This window comes from Heterocephalus glaber, unplaced genomic scaffold (assembly GCF_053883595.1).
Source record: "Heterocephalus glaber isolate CG9 unplaced genomic scaffold, H.glaber_assembly_v1.0 deba00000281, whole genome shotgun sequence".
In the NCBI taxonomy this organism is placed as follows: domain Eukaryota; kingdom Metazoa; phylum Chordata; class Mammalia; order Rodentia; family Bathyergidae; genus Heterocephalus; species Heterocephalus glaber.
Genome location: NW_028258139.1, coordinates 9,350,438 through 9,369,177, shown reverse-complemented (window position 1 = coordinate 9,369,177; position 18,740 = coordinate 9,350,438). Strand labels below are relative to the sequence as shown.

Sequence of the window (18,740 nt, the reverse complement as noted above, 5' to 3'; positions counted from 1 at the left end):
TACACAGTTCTTGCCAAATGGTAACTTTTGTTATGTTCAACTTTGCCTGTATCTATATCTATATCTATATCTATATATTGGGAGGTTTTTTGTTTGTTTTGGTACTGGGGATTGAACTCAGGACCTTGTGCTTGCAAGGCAGATGCGGTGCTGCCAGCCCTTCCACTTTGCTTATATGAACAGGAGCTTCTTAATTCTATGGTAATGACTACAGATTTAATAAGACTTTCTGGGGGGAGTCAGTGCTGGAAGTTGAATATAGATAGGGCCTCATGCGTACTAAACATGAACCACTGAGCTACTCCCCAAGCCCCAAATAATTCTTTCTTTGGCTGGAAGAATAGTTAAATTGATGTGTATTAATTAATAATGTGATAATCAGATATATGTTGTGACATTGGTTTGTTATTCATTCAACCACTTAACAACTACTCCTCATTTCCCTTCTCAGCCCCTCACAATCATTTTCTAATTTCTCTATGAACTTGACTACTTCAGGTACTTTATATAATGTATTCAGGGTACATTATACAGTATTTGTTCATTTTTTTTTTTGTACCGGGAATCGAACTCAGGTCCTTGCGCTTGCGCAGCAGGCTGCGAAACCACTGAGCTAAATCCCCAGCCCTACTGTATTTGTTCTTTAATGTAATATTTTGACATTTCACCCAGGTTGAGGCATATATGAAAATTTACTGCTGTGGGAGGTAAAATTGATCAAAGTATGTTATACATGTGTATGAATCTGCCAGAATGAAACCCATTCATCTGTATAACCAGTGTGTTCTAATTAAAAAAGGATGTGAAGGGGCCAGGGATTTAGTTCAGTGGTTCCACTGCCTGCCTCGAAAGTGCAAGGTCCCGAGTTTGATCCCTGGTACCAAAAAAAAAGAGGATGTGAAACAAAGGTTAGAAGAAACACTTCAAAATTTTTTTCCTTTTTTGTACTGCTGAATATGCGCGCGTGCGCGCGCGCACACACACACACACGTCACATTTTATTTATTCATTCATCCACTGATGGACATTTGGATTGTTTCTACCTTTTGACTATTTTGAAAAATGCTGTTATGAGCATGTGTATACAAATACCTGTTTGAGTTGCTGCTTTGAATTCTTTTGGGTGTATATCCAGATGTAAAATTGTTTTATTGTAGATAATTGTTTAATTTTTTATGGAATTGCCCTACTGTTTTCCACAGTGACTACACCATTTTACCTTCTCATCAGCAACAATGTACAAGGGTTTCAGTATTCCACATCATTTGTTTTTTGCTTTTTGACAATAGTCATCATCCTGATGAAGTGAAGTGCTATCTCTCTGTGTCAGCTCATTTCTTTTTATTGCTGAATGATATTCTATTATGTGAATGTACCACAGTTTATCCATTTGCTTTTTGAAGAATATGGGTTGCTTCCAAGTCTCGGTAATAATAAATAAAGCTACTGTAGCTGGGGATATAGCTCAGTGGTTCTGCTGCCTGCCTTGCAAGTGTAAAGTCCCGAGTTTGATCCCCGGTACCAAAAAAAAATTACCTAAATAAAGCTACTATAAACATTTGTGTGTATGTTTTGTGTAGATGAAACTGTTCGTATCATTTGGGTAAATACCAGTGAGCACAATTGCTGGATTATATATTAAAAGTAAGTGAAGTTTTGTAAGAAACTACTAAACTGTCGTCCTAAATGTGCTTTCCCATTACCAATGTACAAGAGTTCCAATTTCTCCATATCTTTGCCAACACTTTATTACTCTCCCTGCCTTTGTGGTACTAGGGATTGAACCCAGGGCTTTTGTGTTGGGTTACATCCCCAGACCTTTTTTATTTTTTGGTTTGAGACAGTCTTACTAAATTGTCCAGGCTGGGGTCAAGTTTGCAATCCTACTGCTTCAGCGCTGGGATTTCAGACGTGTACCCACCTCTGGCCTATTGTCCGTATTTTTTGTTATAATCTTATTGAGTATACCTCTTTATGGTTTTAATTTGTATTTCCTAGTAGCTAATGATGTTGAGCTTGTTTTCATGCACTTACTGACCACCTGTGTGTTTTTGGAGACAAGTCTTTCTTTTTTCCGGTTTTTAATTGGGTTGTATATATATTGTTAGTGTTGAGTTTTAAGAATTCTTTATATATTTTGGATAGTAGACCCTCCCTCATTAGATAAATGATTTCTAGATTTTTTTTTTTAAAGGGGAAGGGGTTTATTTGGCATACAGTTTGTAGAGGTTTCAGTCCATAATTATCTGGCTCCAAGGCAGGTGTGCCACACAGGCATGGCAGAGCAGAAACAACATGGTGCACACAAGGCAGCAAAGGCAACAAGAGCGATATTTTTCTTTCATTTTGGATGTCTTTTCACTTTTTTTTTTTTTTTGGTATCGGGGATTGAACTTGGGACCTTGCAGTTGGGAGGCTGGCGGCAGAACCACTGAGCTAAATCCCCCGCCCCAGATCACCTTTTCAAGACAGATTTGTGCATCCTCATTTGGAATGTATTTTTCTGGAGATAGGTAGTATTTTACTCTTTTCTTAGCTTTTCTCTCAGGAAAGGAAATGTTAATCCTGACTTCTGTGAAAGGAGACCTTGGGTGGTGGATATATGGTGGATTTTCTGTGCATTCTCTCTCAAATCTGTCTCCCTTCAATCTTTCTGCCAGTTTGGAAGCCTGAGGGAGGTAGAGACACTAGCAACCTGAAAACTACCATCATGATTGGCTTTTTTTGTGCTTGTGTGGTAGTGGAAATTGAAACCAGGGGTGCTCTACCACTGAGCTACAGCCCCCTTTAAAAATCTGTCTGTCTGTCAGGGTATCCATCCACCCACCAACCCATCCATCCATCCACCCATCCATCTGCAGTATTGGGGATTGAACCCAGGGCCTTCACATTGAGCCCTTTTAAAAATTTTTCTATTTTGAGACAGATTCTTGTTGGCTCAGGCTGGACTTGAAACTTGTGATCTTCCTGTCTCAGCTTTCTAGAATGCTGAGACTATAGGCGTGTACTGCTACAGCCAACTTTTTATTTTGACAGAATCTCATTAAGTTGCCCAGGCTGGCCTTGAACTTGTCATCTTCTTTCCTCAGCCTCCCATATATCTGGGGATTATAGGCAGGTACCACTATCTGTAATCTCAGGCAGTGTTTTGTTTTTAAAATTTGATTTTTTCACTTGCTAGTCCAATAAGGTATCTTTTAGGTTAATTGTTGTTGGGGTTTTTTTTCCCATTAAGTTTATTGGTACATTTTAGGTATAAAATACAGTTACATTCATCATTCGGATCTTGTACCTTTACAGGAGTCTCTTGGTTCTTTTTTTTCCCCCCCTTCCCTTGCCCTCCCTTCACCCCCTCCACCCTTCCCTATTTGCAAAGGCTTTGTTTCCATTTTTTTCCTTTTCTCATATTTTTTCTTTTCCCTTTTGTTGTTGCTTTTTAATGAATAATTGAACCATGTGGTCTGTATGTTCAGTATACATTTTTAATTTGATTGTAGTTAGCTGGGTTGTCTGGAACTTTTTTTGTTTATTTGTTTTTTTGAGACAAGGTCTTACTGTGTACTTCAGGCTGGCCTTGAACTATGTAGTTCAGGCTGGCTTCCAACTTGTGGCGATCCCTCTGCCTCAGCCTCCTGTGTGCTAGGATTACAGGCACGCTCACCACATCTGGCTAAAACATTATTTGATAAGATTCCTTGCCTAAATACTTAAGTCAGAGACCTTCAGAACCATATGACACATGCTAGGGTCTGGGAACCTGAATTTTGATATATTTTATAGATGATGATGATGGTGATGATGATGATTATCTGGTAATGCTGGGGATTGAACCTGGGACTACTTGCATGTACATGCTAGGCAGGTGCTCTACCACTGAATTATCCTAAAACCCTATAGATCATTTTATTTTTTTTTATTTATTTATTTATTTATTTATTTATTTATTTATTTATTTATTTATTTATGGTACCGGGGATCGAACTTGGGTCCTTGCGCTTGCGGGTCCTTGCGCTTGCGCAGCAGGCGACAAAACCACTGAGCTAAATCCCTGGCCCTTATAGATCATTTTAATGTGCCTCAGTTAGGGGAATCAGATTTAGGGAGTATTTTGTTCTCAGAAGTCTACCCATTCAACTGGTCATAACTTGTTCACCAGATACTTGCTTTGAAAGCTCTGAATGAATTTCAGGGCTGGAATATGACGATTGCTGACTCACCTGACTCTTCATTTGAAACTGAGATGGGTGGGATTTAGTGTGCTAAAGTCTGTTTATCTTTGAAATATTTTTCCCTAGGTTATAGTGCAGGGTTTATGCTGCATCGCCCTACTGTGTAGCTCTATCCTTTAGAAAGTCTGTTGGAGAGGATTAATTAAATGAAAAATCACTGAATCTGTCTGTGTCATTGGTTAGCTACATAAATAGCCTTTTGTATCCTAACAGCAGTAGACTTTTTCTGGTGTAGGCTTTCCACATGGTTTATTATCAGGTATGACAACTTGTCGAGTATAATTAGCGTCACATTAGTCTCATGAGAATAGGCACTCCTCTAATCAGCTACTTTTCTTTAATCTGGTGGGGTGAGGCATACGTAATAAGACATTATTGTAATTTACTTTGTAGGATGGTGGTGGTATTATAGTGTTGTGATGGGATGTGTGGATGTTTGTGTTTTGAGTATGCAGATTTTGTACAAAGAGGCAGATGACAGATGGCAAAGCCTCATGCATTCCTTGTTTGTCACTGTGTGTCAAAAATTATAATCATGTTCTAGGATTCAGTAATAGCATTTCTATTTTATCACTATGTGTAAAAAATTATAATTGTACATTCTAGGATTCAGTGATAATTTTACTTATCAGAAGATACAGTTTCTAATCTTGTTTTTCTATGATTTATTGGAACCTGGACAAATCATTAAAATTCTGAGTCCATGAGGGACTTGGCAGGCTTCATATGCTATAAATCTAAAATTTGATTCAGTCATTGATTAAAACACTCTTAAGCGTGAAGACAATACTTGAGTTCTGTTTCTTTTTTTTTTTTCTGTATCATGATCACCCTAAATAAATGGACTATTTATTGCCCTATGTGTTTGGTCTGCTATGATTTTCTTTTATGTAAATGACTTCTCATTTTATTTGTTCCTTTTAACTTTTGTCATTTAAGTAGCTTCAAAATATATGGATAACTGATATATTTTTTCTTTTGGTACCGGAGATCCAACTCCGGACCTTGCGCTTGCGAGGCAGGCGGTGGAACCACTGAGCTAAATCCCTGGCCCGATAACTGATTTTTTAATTCTTCCAAATTTATATGTCACTTTTATGTTTTGCCTGTAAAAGTGACGTATAAATTCAGAGAAGTTTCTTAAGGTCCTCTCTCCCCAGCAACATTGTCCTGTGTACTACTAGCGAATGCAGTGAGGTTTTAATCTGTACATGTTCATCTGCACATTCTAAGACTGGGAGTCTGTATCATGGTGGATACCACTAACACATATTTGAGTAGTTTTTTAGTCCATGCTTGACATAGGAAGTATAATAAAGTGCTTATTATCTGGGCAGAAAAATGATAAATTACAAAGTTATCAAACAGTATAGTACAATATATATTTAAGTGTTAAATTATGTGGCATAGACTGAATGATCCTTTTTTTTTTTTGATACCGGGAATTGAGCTCAGGGCCTTGTGCTTGCCAGGCAGGCACTGTGCCACTGAGCTAAATCCCGGGTTCCAGAACACTGTCTTTTAATGTGATTTGGGATAAAGGTAAGAAAATCACACCAAAGTGCAACTCAAAACAGGTAGTTAACACTATCTAGGGACCTTTATTGTCTGCATGCACGGTTCTGATGATGGTCCAGATTAATATGAAAATAACATCTAGAGTGTAGAGGAATGGAGACTGCATTCAGAAAATCTGATGTGTGGGTCATGTCAGAAACTTTGGGGGTGGCGATGTAGCTCAGTGCCACAGTGCCTGTCTGGCAAGCTCGAGGTCCTGAGTTCCATCCCTGGTACCAAAAAAAAAAATCAGATCCACTAGATTCTATGGCAAGGGTCTGAAACGTTTAAATATTTTGGGATTCTGACTGAGGGCAGGTCAAAGCTAGGCATTTGTGGTGTACACCTGTAATCCCAGCATACTGGGAGGCTAAGGTGGGAGGATTGTAACTCTGAGCCCAGCCTGGGCAATCTACCAAGATGCTGTCTCAAAATAAAAAAGGTCTGGGGGTGTAGCTTAGTGCAGTGGCCTTGGATTCAATTTAAAAGCCCGGCTAAGAGCAAAATAATAGCAGATGTCTATTTTGAGATGTTTTTGTGGAATTTAGGTTAACCAAAATGTTTTCAACCTGGTTTTTTCCCTACTGTCATGAAAGCATGTTTAGAATCAGTAGGCAAAAGAAAATGTTTTCTCCTTCTCTCTCTTTTTTTTTTTGAGTCTTCCTATGGATTCTGGGCTGGCCTTGAATTCACTATGTAGCCCAAGTTGGCCTCAAATTCATATGGTGATCCTCCTGCCTCAGTCTCCTGAGTGCTAGGATTGCAGATAGGTTTTTCCATGCCTGCCTGGCCCAGAGACATTTTAAAGAATGAAAGGAATCAGTGAATGGGAACTACTGTCTGCTGGGCATTTTTTTTTTTTCTTTCTTTTGGCAGTGCTGGGGATCAGACCCAGGGCTTGGCACATACTAGGCATGCACTTTATCATGGCCATTTTTGATGTGATAGTACTTGACTTATTAATCTCATTAACCTTGACAACACCCTTTATGGTAGGCAGTATTTTCACATTTTATGTAAAAGGAGAGGCTCAGAGGATGATTATTCTGACATAAGTCACATGTAGTGATGAATTGGAATGCCAGGCTCCAGAATTTATGTTCCACCTTATTGAGCTGGCTTCCAAGAAGCTGGAAAGGAGCAGGAAAACATAGGGCATATGACTGTGAATCCAGCACTCAGGAGACTGAGGCAGGTGGATCACAAATTTGAGACCAGCCTGGGCTGCATAGTTCAAGTTCAGCCTGAACTACATAGTGAGACCCCGTCTCCAAAACAAAAAATAACCTAGGAGAGAGAAATAATTGACCTTAAATTATCAAGTACCTAGTTAGACTTTCTCTTGTATACTTTTCCCTTTTCTCCATTACGTGCAAGAGACTAAAAACTTTTTTTTTGTTTTGGTACCAGGGATCAAACTTGGGTCCTTGTGCCTGCAAGGCAGGCAGCAGAACCACTGAGCTAAATTCCCGGCCCTAAAAACTTGCTTTTTGAGACAGAGTCTCACTATGTAGTTCAGCCTAGCCTCAAATTTGAGGTGATCCTTTTGCTTCCTGAGTGCTGGCATTTTAGGTGTGTACCACCACACCTGCTCAAGACTAAGAACTTTCTTTTCCTTTTGCTAACATGTTAACAGCTCCTCTATAGTTGTGGTGTAACTTACTCAAGCTTGAGTTTCCTCATCTTTTTGTTTGTTTATTTAAGTTGCTAGGGATTGAACCCAGAGTCTGCAGTGTGCTAAGCACATGTTCTACTACTAAGCTACACTTCTGCAAGTTTCCTTATCTTTAAACAGGACCTGTATTTCTTCCCTTATAAGGTTGAGCTGGAAACAAAATAAATAACCCACATGAAATATTCACCACATTGCCTGTTAGTTGACAGGTGCTTTGTAAATCCTGTTTTCCTGCCTCCTGAACTGACAACCTTCCATATGAAGTTTTCAGGACCTGGACAAACCATAGCCTACTCTGCTAGTTAGAGACTCATGATAATACCTAGTATAGTGGGTGCTCTGTAAACGTATGGTCAGTGAAGGAATGAATAGTAAGTAGATCTGCAACTTGCTGGCCCCAGTCATGCTGCTTTTCCTTTTGCTGGGATTCTTTTTTTTTAATGGTACTAAGGATTGAACCAAGGGCCTTGTACAAGGTAGGTGTACCATAAAGCTACATTCCTAGCTTTATTTATTTATTCAGCTTTTTAAAGACAGTCTCGCTTTATAGCTCATACTAGCCTTAAACTTACTATGTAGTTAAGGCTAGCCTCAAAGTCGTGGCAATCCTTTTGCCTCAGCCTCCTGAGTGCTGGGATTTGCACGTATGTGCCACCCTACCTGACTTTTTTATTTTGATGCAGAGTCTTGCTCAGTTACTCAAGATGGGTTTGAATTTGCAATCTTCCTGTCTCAGCCTCCCATGTAGCTGGAATTAAAAGTACATGCCACCATCCCCAGCCTTTTGCTGAGATTCTTGCAGAGGAGAAAGAAAAACAGTTGACTATAAGTCCCTTGCCTTATTCAAGGATTGGCTTCATTATCACTCATGACAATTTATTTATCTCAAATCTCTAGGGAAATAAAGAATTACTCTTCCTTCACTAAAACTTGGTTAGTATCTGAGTCAACATCCTCTGATTATTGTATATGCAGATTTACAATGTGACTGACCTGAGCCAGATTTCTAGAATGCAGAATTATCGCGACGTTCTTAAACACCTTCAGCATAAACCAGCTGTATTACCAGTGTGATTGTGAGCCTTGGCCATGTCCCAGAGTTATGGATTCTGCTGAACAGTCAATTGGTTTGAATCTTTCTATTAAAAATTTCTTGTTCAAATACAAATCTTCACTCCACAGTACTGAAAAATCTGAAACCAAAAGAAAGATTTCTCTATTCCTGGAAGAATGTTTTTACATTTTAGTGAAAACTAGAATTTTCTGTGAAGCTTTTCTCCTTCCTCCCTCCTCTCTTATGGAAAATGGGGATTGAATCCAAGGCCTCAAACTGAGCTACCTCCTTAGCTCTTTCATTTTTTATTTTGAGACAGGTTTGCTTATGCTGGCCTCGAGGTTGCGATCTCCTGCCTTGGCCTGCAGAGTAGCTGGGATTATAAGTGTAACTCACTGAACCTACCACTTTGAAATTTTTAAAACTATGAAGTCCTAGGCTTCTGGACTTTTGATTCCATATAGCGCACACTGGAGGGGCTGTGGAATGCAGTGGTTAAGAGCGGAACCTACACATCAGCTTTGTATCTGAGCACTGCTGCCTGTGTACCCATGGTCACCTGTCCCTCTGCCTCAGTTTCCCCACCCACAAAATGAGGGTAATAACAGTACCTGTCTCGGAGTTGCTCTGAGGGCTTAATGTATGTATAAATACACATAAATTTGTACATATGCATTGAAAGCAGTGTAGTGACTGACAGTTGGCTATTATTATGTATTGATGTCACTAAAACTGACTTGTCTGAATGTGGTTTGTTTTTTTTTTGAGATTAGGTCTCACTGTGCAGTTCAGGCTGACCTTCAACTTACTGTATAGCCTAGGCTGGCCTCGAATTAACAGCAGTCCTCCTGCCTCTGCCTCCTGAGTGCTGGGATTACAAGCCTGTGCCACCATGCCCTACTTGTCTGAATTTGGACTGTCAAAAATAATTGTTCTGTTTTCAGGCTTCAGCAGTGTCTTTTTTAAGAAATTAAATAGGGAAAATTCAGGACCTTTGCACTGAGCTACATTTTCAGCCCTTTATTTTTTATTTTGAGATAAGGTCGTACTAAGGGATTAAGTAGCTCAGGGTAGACTTGAACTCCTGTTCCTACTGCCTCAGCCTCCCAACTATATCCTCAGCCCTTTCTATTTTATATTTGGAGAAAGGGTTTCACTAAGTTGCTAAAATGCCCAGGCTGAATTTGAACTTGGCATCCTCCTGCCTCATCCTTCAAGAATGCCGGGATTTAGATCTTTGTTACTGGCCTGGTTGTGGTTTTCTTAATGATTTAAGAAAGTACCCCCTAACCTCCCTAGTCTTGAGTTTTGATTTTACATTTTCTGATTTAATAGGTAAAACGGCTTCTCTCTCCCTCTTTGAATAAGTAACCTTTCTTGTTTGGTTTCAGGGATTCAACTAGATGTAGCTTCACAATCTCTGGACCCAGAAGTTTTATTGAAAGTTAAATCTGAAATTGAAGAAGAGCTAAAATCCCTGGACAAAGAAATTTCTGAAGGTCTGTTTATTCTTACTTTTCTAATTAATTATCAGGCTTACTGTTAATTTAGTTTGATGTTCATAGTAAGATACTCTCAGCATTATATAAGTTTATTGGTGTGGGATTGTAAGGGTGAAACTAAAAGGCAGTCTTTTTCCTAGAAGATATGTTTATAAGATTTAATAACATTGAAGGAAAAAAGTAAGAAAGCTCTTCTCATTTTTGCATGGGTATATGCTATAGTTGCAATTATAATATATTATTTTATGGCCACATATTTTCCAAATATTTTGCACCTAACAGTACATCCTTTTTTTTTTTTTTTTTTTTTGGTACTGGGGATCAAGCTCAGGATTTTGCACTTGTCAGACAGGCACAGTGCCACTGAGCCACATCCCTGGCCCCATCGTACTTTTTTGTTTTTGGTACCAGGGATCGAACTCGGGACCTTGTGCTTGCGAGGCAGGCAGCACTGAGCTAAATCCCTGGCCCCCCATCATACTTTTTGTACACAGGGACTCACTACATAGCTAGCTTGGGCTGGCTTTGAACTCACAGGCCTCAGCCTCCCATATGCTGGAATAATAGAAGTGTGTTGCCATGCTCAGCTTGCATTCTGTTTTTATTATTTTATTTATTTATTTTTTTGGTACTGGGGATCGAACTCGGGACCTTGCACTTGTGAGGCAGGCACCAGAACCACTGAGCTAAATCCCCAGCCCATTTATTATTTTATTTTTTGAGATAGGGTCTTACTATGTAGTTCAGGCTGGCCTTGAACTTGCTATGTAGCCCTGGCTGGCCTCAAACTGACAATCCTGCCTCTGCCTCTCAACTGCTGGGATTACAGGTGTTCACCACCATTCCTGCCCATGCATCCTGTTTTTAAAATACATAGTTATCTTTCTTCTAACTACATGAAATTCTGTTTATTTTTCTACACTTTTTTTTTGGTAACAGGGATCAAACTCGGGACCTTGTACTTGCAAGGCAGGCGGTGGAACCACTGAGCTAAATCCCCGGCCCTGAAATTCTATTCATTAAATTAATATTTATTCAGTTGTTCCTTTATCATCATCTTATTTATTTATTTATTTATTGGTACTGGGGATCAAATTCAGGCACGGTGCCGCTGAGCTAAATCCCCAGCCCTGTTCCTTTATTATTCTTTTTTTTTTTTTTTTGGTACCGGGGATCGAACTCCGAACCTTGCGCTTGCGAGGCAGGCGCCGGAACCACTGAGCTAAATCCCCAGCCCCAACCCCTGTTCCTTTATTATTGAAGGGAGCATTTGAGTTGTTTCTTGTCTTTCCTTTCCTAAATAACACTACATTAAATATCCTGGCTATCGTGGCTTTCCTCACAATATCTGCCCTATGTCTTCCAGGGTATTCTTTTACCTTGTTTTTTCCTCTTACTAGGCCCCACACTCACTCTGTAGAGCCATTTCTCTCTCAATCTTCACTTTTACTTTTTCACTTAAATAACACTGCATTAAATACCTTGCTCAGTGATTTTTTTTTTTTTGCCCAGTGATTTTTTTATAGCTTTATTGAGGTATGTATATTTCATGTACCCTAAAATTCACCCGTTTAAATAGTACAATTCAATTGTTTTTAGTCTAGTCACATAATTGTACAACCATCACTACAATCTAAATTTAGAATACTTTCAACACTCCAAAAAGAAACCCTATACCTATTAATAGTCATTTCCCTTTTCTACTTCAGTAGTCCCTAACTCCAACCCTACAGCAACCACTCATTTGCTTTTCATTTCTCTGGGTTTGTCTATTATGGACATACAAATAAATGGAATCGCACACTGTGTGGTCCTTTGTGACTAGCTTCTATTTAGTTTTCAAGGATCATTCATGTGGCGGCAGGTATTAGTACTTCTTACCTCTTATAGGTGGATAAATTTTCCATTGAGTGAATATATCACATTTTATCCATTCGTCAGTGGATGGATATTTAGGTTGTTCCTACTTTTTGGCTGTTATGTATAATGCTACCATGAGTATTCTTTTTGTTTTGTTTTTTTGGTACCGGGGATCGAACTCGGGACCTTGTGCCTGGGAGGCAGGTGGTGGAACCACTGAGCTAAATCCCTGGCCTCATGAATATTCTTGTACAAGTTTTTAAGTGGACATATATTGCCCAGTAATTTGTTTTGTTTTTTTGAGACAGGGCCCTGCTATGTAGTCTAAGCTAGCCTCGAACATGTGATCCTCCTGCTTCCACCTCTCTTTTTTATTTGATTTTATTTTCCTGTAGTGCTGGGGATCAAAACCAGCGTTGCATGTGTGCTAGGCAAGTGCCTTACCACTGAGCTCCATGTCCAGCTTTGCCCAGTAATTTTTTTTTTTTGGTACCAGGGATCAAACTCAGGTCCTTATGCTTGCACAGCAGGCGGAGAAACCACTGAGCTAAATCCCTGGCCCGTTGCCCAGTAATTTTTAAGGAACAAATGAGAGAGAATATAAAATTTAAAAATAACTCCAAAACCTTAGTCTTCTTTTGTGTTCTTTTTATCAACATTTTAACTAAGTTTCCAGTTACCTCTTAAGCCTTTATGTGCATTCTGATGCACATTTTATTTCTCTGTAACAAAGTGAGCAGAAGGCAGAAAGGAATGAAGAATAGTAAAAGGCTTAAATATAGTTACTGAATCCCATATTATCCAGCACTGAACTTAAAATGGATACTCTTTTTTTGTTTGTTTGTTTTTGGTACCGGGGATTGAACTCGGGACCTTGAACTTGCAAGGCAGGCAGCGGAACCACTGAGCTAAATTCCCGGCCTCTTTTTTGGTTTTTTGAGACAGGGTCTTGCTTTGTACCTCATACTGGTCCTGAACTCACTGTGTAGCCCAGGCTGGCCTCAAACTCACAGTGATCCTCCTGCCTCAGCCTCAGCCTCCTGAGTGCTGGGATTACAAGTGTGCACCACCATGCCTGGCTAAAATGGATACTCTTTTTTTTTTTTTGGTACCGGGGATTGAACTTGGGTCCTTAGCTTACAAGGCAGGCGGTGGAACCACTGAGCTAAATCCCCAGGCCAAAAATGGATACTCTTAAGCTTGCTCAGACAACAAAATTACTTGTGAACTTTGTAGTCATTTATATCTTTCTTAGAGATAGGCAAGGTGTAGTAAATTTTGCAGTCATGTACCAGCAAGCTTTAGATCAATGTAATAAATATGAAGATAATTGGCAACTCTTGGAAACAGGTACAAGCATCTGTATTGGAATTCTATACCCTGCATCTTGTTTGTATCTTGGAATCACAGTCATCCTGCCTGCTCTTCCTGCAGTCAAGGAATGGACAGATCTCTAACATGAAGTTAGGAATTAGAAGAGCTGGTGGGTTGCTGTTTGTTTATGGTATGGTATGGGATTGAGCCCAGGGCCTTTGCACTGAGCTTTATCCCCTGTTCTTTTTTGTTTTGTTTTTGGTACCAGGGATCGAACTCAGGTCCTTGTGCTTTCAAGGCAGGTGGTGAGACCACTGAGCTAAATCCCCGGCCCATATCCCCAGCTCTTTTTATTTTTATTTTATATATATATATTTGTTGTTGTTGTTCCCCAGCTCTTTTTGAATTTTTATTTTTTAAATATTTTCATTAAGTTGCTAAGTTACTTGGGCTGGGCTCAGATTTGTGTCCTCCTTCCTCAGTCTTCCTGAGTGCTAGGATTACCTGCATGTACCACAGTGCTTACCTGAAAAGCTGGTGGAAGAATAGGTTACAGCTCCTTCTTCCATACTTCCACACTTACACATATTTATATAACCACCATGATTTTAAATTTTGTTCATGTGCAGTAATTTTGAATCAGAAAGTTTAAAAAAAGTTTTAAAAAGGGAATGAAAGGAGTGAACTCATCTTCTAAGGTGGAATAAACTGATTAGAGTCTGGTTTAAGTGCCACATTTGTGAAGGTAAAAACAGAATCCTAAAAATAAATACTAAAAGAAAAGAGGGATGATAGAACTAGGAGTTACCTCTCATTTTTTTTATACTAAATTGGTCATTGTCATAAACTAAATTGATTAAAGTGTTTTTTGTTTCGTTTTGTTTGCTGAGAATGGAACACAGGACTGTCACATGCTGGACTACCACTATACTCCTAGTCCTGTTAGTATATTTTGATATTTCAATTTAGTTGCTTTCTTCCCTTAAAAAAAATTTTCCATTAAAACTCTTTAAGAAAAAACTCTAAATTTAGGATCTATCAATTTTTGTGTTCTAGACAAGATTAATATTTGTAACAATTATCTGACCCTTTTTTGTTGTGGTGGTACTGGGAATTGAACGCAGGGCCTCAGCCTGCTAGGCAAGTGTTCTATTGCTGAGCTATGTCAGGCCCTGTGTGACTCTTTGAAGTGGCTTATAACTGTTAACTTTTCCTGATAGTAGTTATCTTAATCCCATGGTTTGTTCTAGAGCAAGTTTTGATATTATTAATTAAATTAGGTTTCTCTTTTGCCCTGTCTTCAGCCTTCACCAGCACAGGCTTTGATCGTCACACTTCTCCTGTGTTCAGCCCTGCTAACCCAGAAAGCTCAATAGAAGATTGCTTGGCCCATCTTGGAGAAAGATTGTCCCAAGAACTGAAAGAACCTCTGCGTAAAGCATTGCAAATGCTCCTCAGCCAGTGAGTTACCATTGCTGAGGGGGAATGTGCTTCTCTTAAGTAGTCTCTGGAGCTCATGCCGCGCCAGATTGGTTAAGGCTTTGCTTTAGGTGAACAGTGTCACTTTTCTTCAATGTTTTTCTTTTGCTTTCCCAAAGCCCCTGTTTGTGTTTTGAGTGACAGCCTTGCTTCAAAGCAGTGATTTAACTGTTTGCCCAGATTTGGTGGTTTGTATTTACTTGTTAAGCTGTCAGATGTCAACAGATACGTTTATAACATTGTAAACACAAGCTATTGTACTTGTCCTGACCACCTTTTACTACCATTCCTTCTAGTGGCAGACACTACATAAAATGGCTCAGGTCTTGTGTATTGTAAGGTGAGATTAACATTATCTTGGTACCTCAGATATCTGTGTTCAATATTATATCTATATCCCAGATGTTGCTAAACTTTGAGGTTGTACATCTGCTCATGGAACTGTTTCTGTAGTCTTGTAGGCTTCCCTCATAGCTATGGTTCTGACCATATTAAAGCTAAAGAAGCTAGTAAAAATTAAAGATTAAAATAGAATCAATTCATTTGTTCTAAATCTGTTTTTTTGGTTTGTTCGTTTTTGTGGTACTGGGGATTATGGTACAGGCCCTTTGCAATTAACTACATTCCTAGCTCTTTTTTATTTTTTATTTTGAGACAGGGCCTTGCTAAGTTACTAAGTTGCCTAGGATGCTCTCAGACTTGCCATCTTCCTGCCTCAGCCACCCAGACTGCTGGAATTATTAGAATGTACCATGCCTGGCTTAAATCTTAAAAATCAATTTCCCCTAGAATGTTTTTTTACTGAAATTTTTAAGGAATTGGTATAAATTAGAGATGTATTTATCCTAATGAAGATTGACAACTTTATGAAATAGGAAAGGACTGAAATTCAGATGCCAATCACTGCTGTAATAAGGTAATTACTTTTAGGTAGGCAAAATTTGTAGTTTACTCTTTGTTCAAGGAAGTCATTTGGGTTTTAGGAAAGTTCACTTTGTTTCTGCATGTTCTGGTGAAATGAGCAAATGTAAAAACTCTAATTACACTTAGTAAGATTAAATGCACAATTTTAATTTTCTTTAAGATAAAAAAATCTAAAATACTTAAAAACTATAGGGATATGTCACTGGAATACTTTTCAAATTAAGGATGAGAGGAGTTGGAATAAATAAGGGCAATCAACTATGCCCTATTTTTAGCTTGAAATCTTACGATATAAAGTTCTTGAAAATAAAAAAAAGACAAGCAAAGTTCTGGAAGGCAGAAATTAGCGTTTCTGATAATTTGCATGTGAGTACTAGCCACACCAAAAACCCAAATTATTGGGTGGTGATAACACTCAGGTCCCACTTATTTGTTGAGGAACTTCAGATACTATATTTTAGCACTGGCTTCATGTATAAATTAAAACAAACAAAACAGTAATACCATATAACTGAAGAAATCAGTAGCTTAGATAATAGATTTGGTGAAAGTTACCTACAATCACATTTTGTGTGAAGTATTAATAGGCATGTAAAAAAGAGTGGGAGGACCCTTGCTTTTGTAGGATTTAAAAATTCCATTTCAAAGATATTTTCTGCTCTGACCATTCTGGTCTGATTTCTTCAGCCTATGATGTTTATGATTGATATAGCTATAACTTATTTGTAGCCTACTATATTAGGTTTTACATTTCTATATATTCATATTTTATATCATATACTATCATTTTACACATTAGGAAATCAAAGCTCAGAAAAGCTAAGAGTCTATCCCAAAGCCACATGACTGGCAAGCAGCAAGGTAGGAATTTACATCCAATTAGATCTGGCTCCAAAGGCCACACTACTCCCAGTTCAAGTTAGGATTCTGACACATGCCACCACAATGTCTAGATGCCACATGTGGCTAATGAGTGTCTGAAATGTCTGTTGTGCAGAAAGTGTAATATACACACTGGATTTCAAAAAGTTAACAAGGAAAAAGAGGCCTGGGCATGTAGCTCAGTGGTAGAGCACTTGCCTAGTGTGGGAGGTCCTTGGTTCAGTTCCCAGTCAGGGAGAGGAGGTAAAATATCTCAGTAGTAGGTTTTTTTTTGTACTGGGGATTGAACTCAGGACCTTGAGCTTGTGAGGTAGGTGAGATACCACCGAGCTAATAGTTTTTTATATTGAGCTTTTTGAAATGATATTTTGAATATATTTGCCTAAAATATATTATTACACTCTTTTAAATTCTTTTTTTAATGTGGCTGCCCAAAATTTAAAAATTATATATATGTGAGTCGCATTATGTTACTTAGGTAATTTTTATTTGTTGTTACTTGATTCTCTTATCAGTAATCCATGTATTTATCTGCAACATAGAAGTTCTACCAAATAAATTCTAAGTAATTATTAAAAAGTTATTAGAGGGCCGGGAATTTAGCTCAGTGGTTCTGCTGCCTGCCTCGCAAGCGAAATTTCCCAAGTTCAATCCCTGGTACCAAAAAAAAAAAGTTATTAGAGCTGGGCACATATAATCCTAGCTACTAAGGAGGCTGAGGTAGGAGGATCACAAGTTTGAGCCCAACCTGGGCAACTTAGCAAGACTGTTTCAAAAAAAAAAAAAAATGTAGCTTAGTGCAAAAGCCCTGGGTTCAATCCCCATTACTGCAAGAAATGTTAACTATTTTCCCAAACATGCATCTTAGCCTATAGGATGCTTGGAAAACATGTATACCCAATAATGAAAGCCACATCTTATATAAAACAGTGTGTTGAATAGCCCCAGTCACTTCAACAACAGAATAGTGCTAGCATCTGTGTATTAACTCATCTGGAAATTTAGAATTTTCCTTTTTTGTGACACAGCCTTTTAAAAAAAATCCCTACAGGCCAGTGACATATCAGGCATATCGAGAATGTATACTGGAGACTGCAGTTCATGCCAGCGGCTGGAATAAGGTAGTAACCAAATTATCTTTACTCTTATGAGATTTTAGTGTGTTAATGATAAAGTACAGGAGGAATTGTTTAGCATTGTGCAACAGAAAACCCTTAGACCTCATTAATATATGAATCCATCTGTGTTGAGTGGGTACTTGTGGTTTCACTGGAGTTTCGGTTAATGCTGGAAAGTTCTTTGTGGCCTCACCATATGTGCCCCATAGTATGCCACCCTTCTTTTCTGTGTGCCTTGAATTTCCCACCATTTGTTCATTTCTCTGTGTTATACATGACGTTTGTCTCCAGATGGTTATTTGTCAGTGTGTGACTATGTCTCAGAGAAGAATAAAGGGTCTATTTGGAATTGCTTTTTTTTTTTTTTTTTTAATGGTACCGGAGATCGAACTCAGGACCTTTTGTTTGCAAGGCAGGCATGGTGCCACTGAACTAAATCCCCAGCCCCTTAAAGGCTCTATTTGGAAGATAGACTCTTCTGGTTCTCTTACATAATAATAGCATTTGTGTTTTATAGATTGCAAAGTATCTCATGTTGCATCTTTTTTTTTTTTTTTTTTTTTTACCAGGGATTGAACTCAGGACCATGCACTTGTGAGGCAGGCAGCTGAACCACTGAGCTAAATCCCCAGCCCTCATGTTGCATCTTGTTTGCTCATCACAATCATCCTTTTTTTTTTTTTTTCAAATTTTATTCTTTTATTGGTACATTTTAGGTATATAATATGTTTACATTTATCATTGGGTGCTTGTACCTGTACATGATGTATCTTGGTTATTTTTTTCCCCATTACCTGTGCGCCCTTCACCCCCTCCACCCTTCCCTATTTACCTAGATTTCATTTCCATTTTTTTTCTTTTCTCATAATTTTTCCTTTCCCTTCTTTTCTTTCCCCTTCCCCTCCTACCACCCCTACACCTTTGGACTTTTTCCTATTTCAAATTATCAATTATTCATTTTAATCATTTTAATCTTTATTTACACTTTCAGTTTCTCACACTAGAGAAACTATTTGGTATTTACACATGTGTGTCCTATTTATTTCACTTAAGAGTATGGCCTCAGTATGCATCCAATTAGCTATAAATGTCTAGTTTTTTGTGCTTTATGGCTGAGTAGTATTCCATTTTATTAAAAAACCACAT

The 18,740-nt window shown here is 38.5% G+C and overlaps 1 protein-coding gene across 9 annotated transcripts in view; it reads left to right on the top strand.

Annotated features, from left to right (window-relative positions):
• Nucleotides 1–18,740, top strand: part of Bcl2l13 (BCL2 like 13) — a 94,771-nt gene that overhangs the window by 38,217 nt on the left and 37,814 nt on the right. For 5 of the 9 annotated variants that reach the window (XM_021249504.2, XM_004837598.4, XM_004837597.4 and 2 more), the window contains 3 exons: nt 9,907–10,014; nt 14,496–14,652; nt 17,528–17,597. In XM_021249504.2, coding sequence (XP_021105163.1) covers nt 9,907–10,014; nt 14,496–14,652; nt 17,528–17,597 — 335 coding nt within the window. Of the gene's footprint in view, nt 1–9,906; nt 10,015–14,495; nt 14,653–17,527; nt 17,598–18,740 lie in introns of those variants that run through there. The other 4 variants (XM_004837599.4, XM_087182272.1, XM_021249522.2 and 1 more) reach the window with 3 other exon arrangements.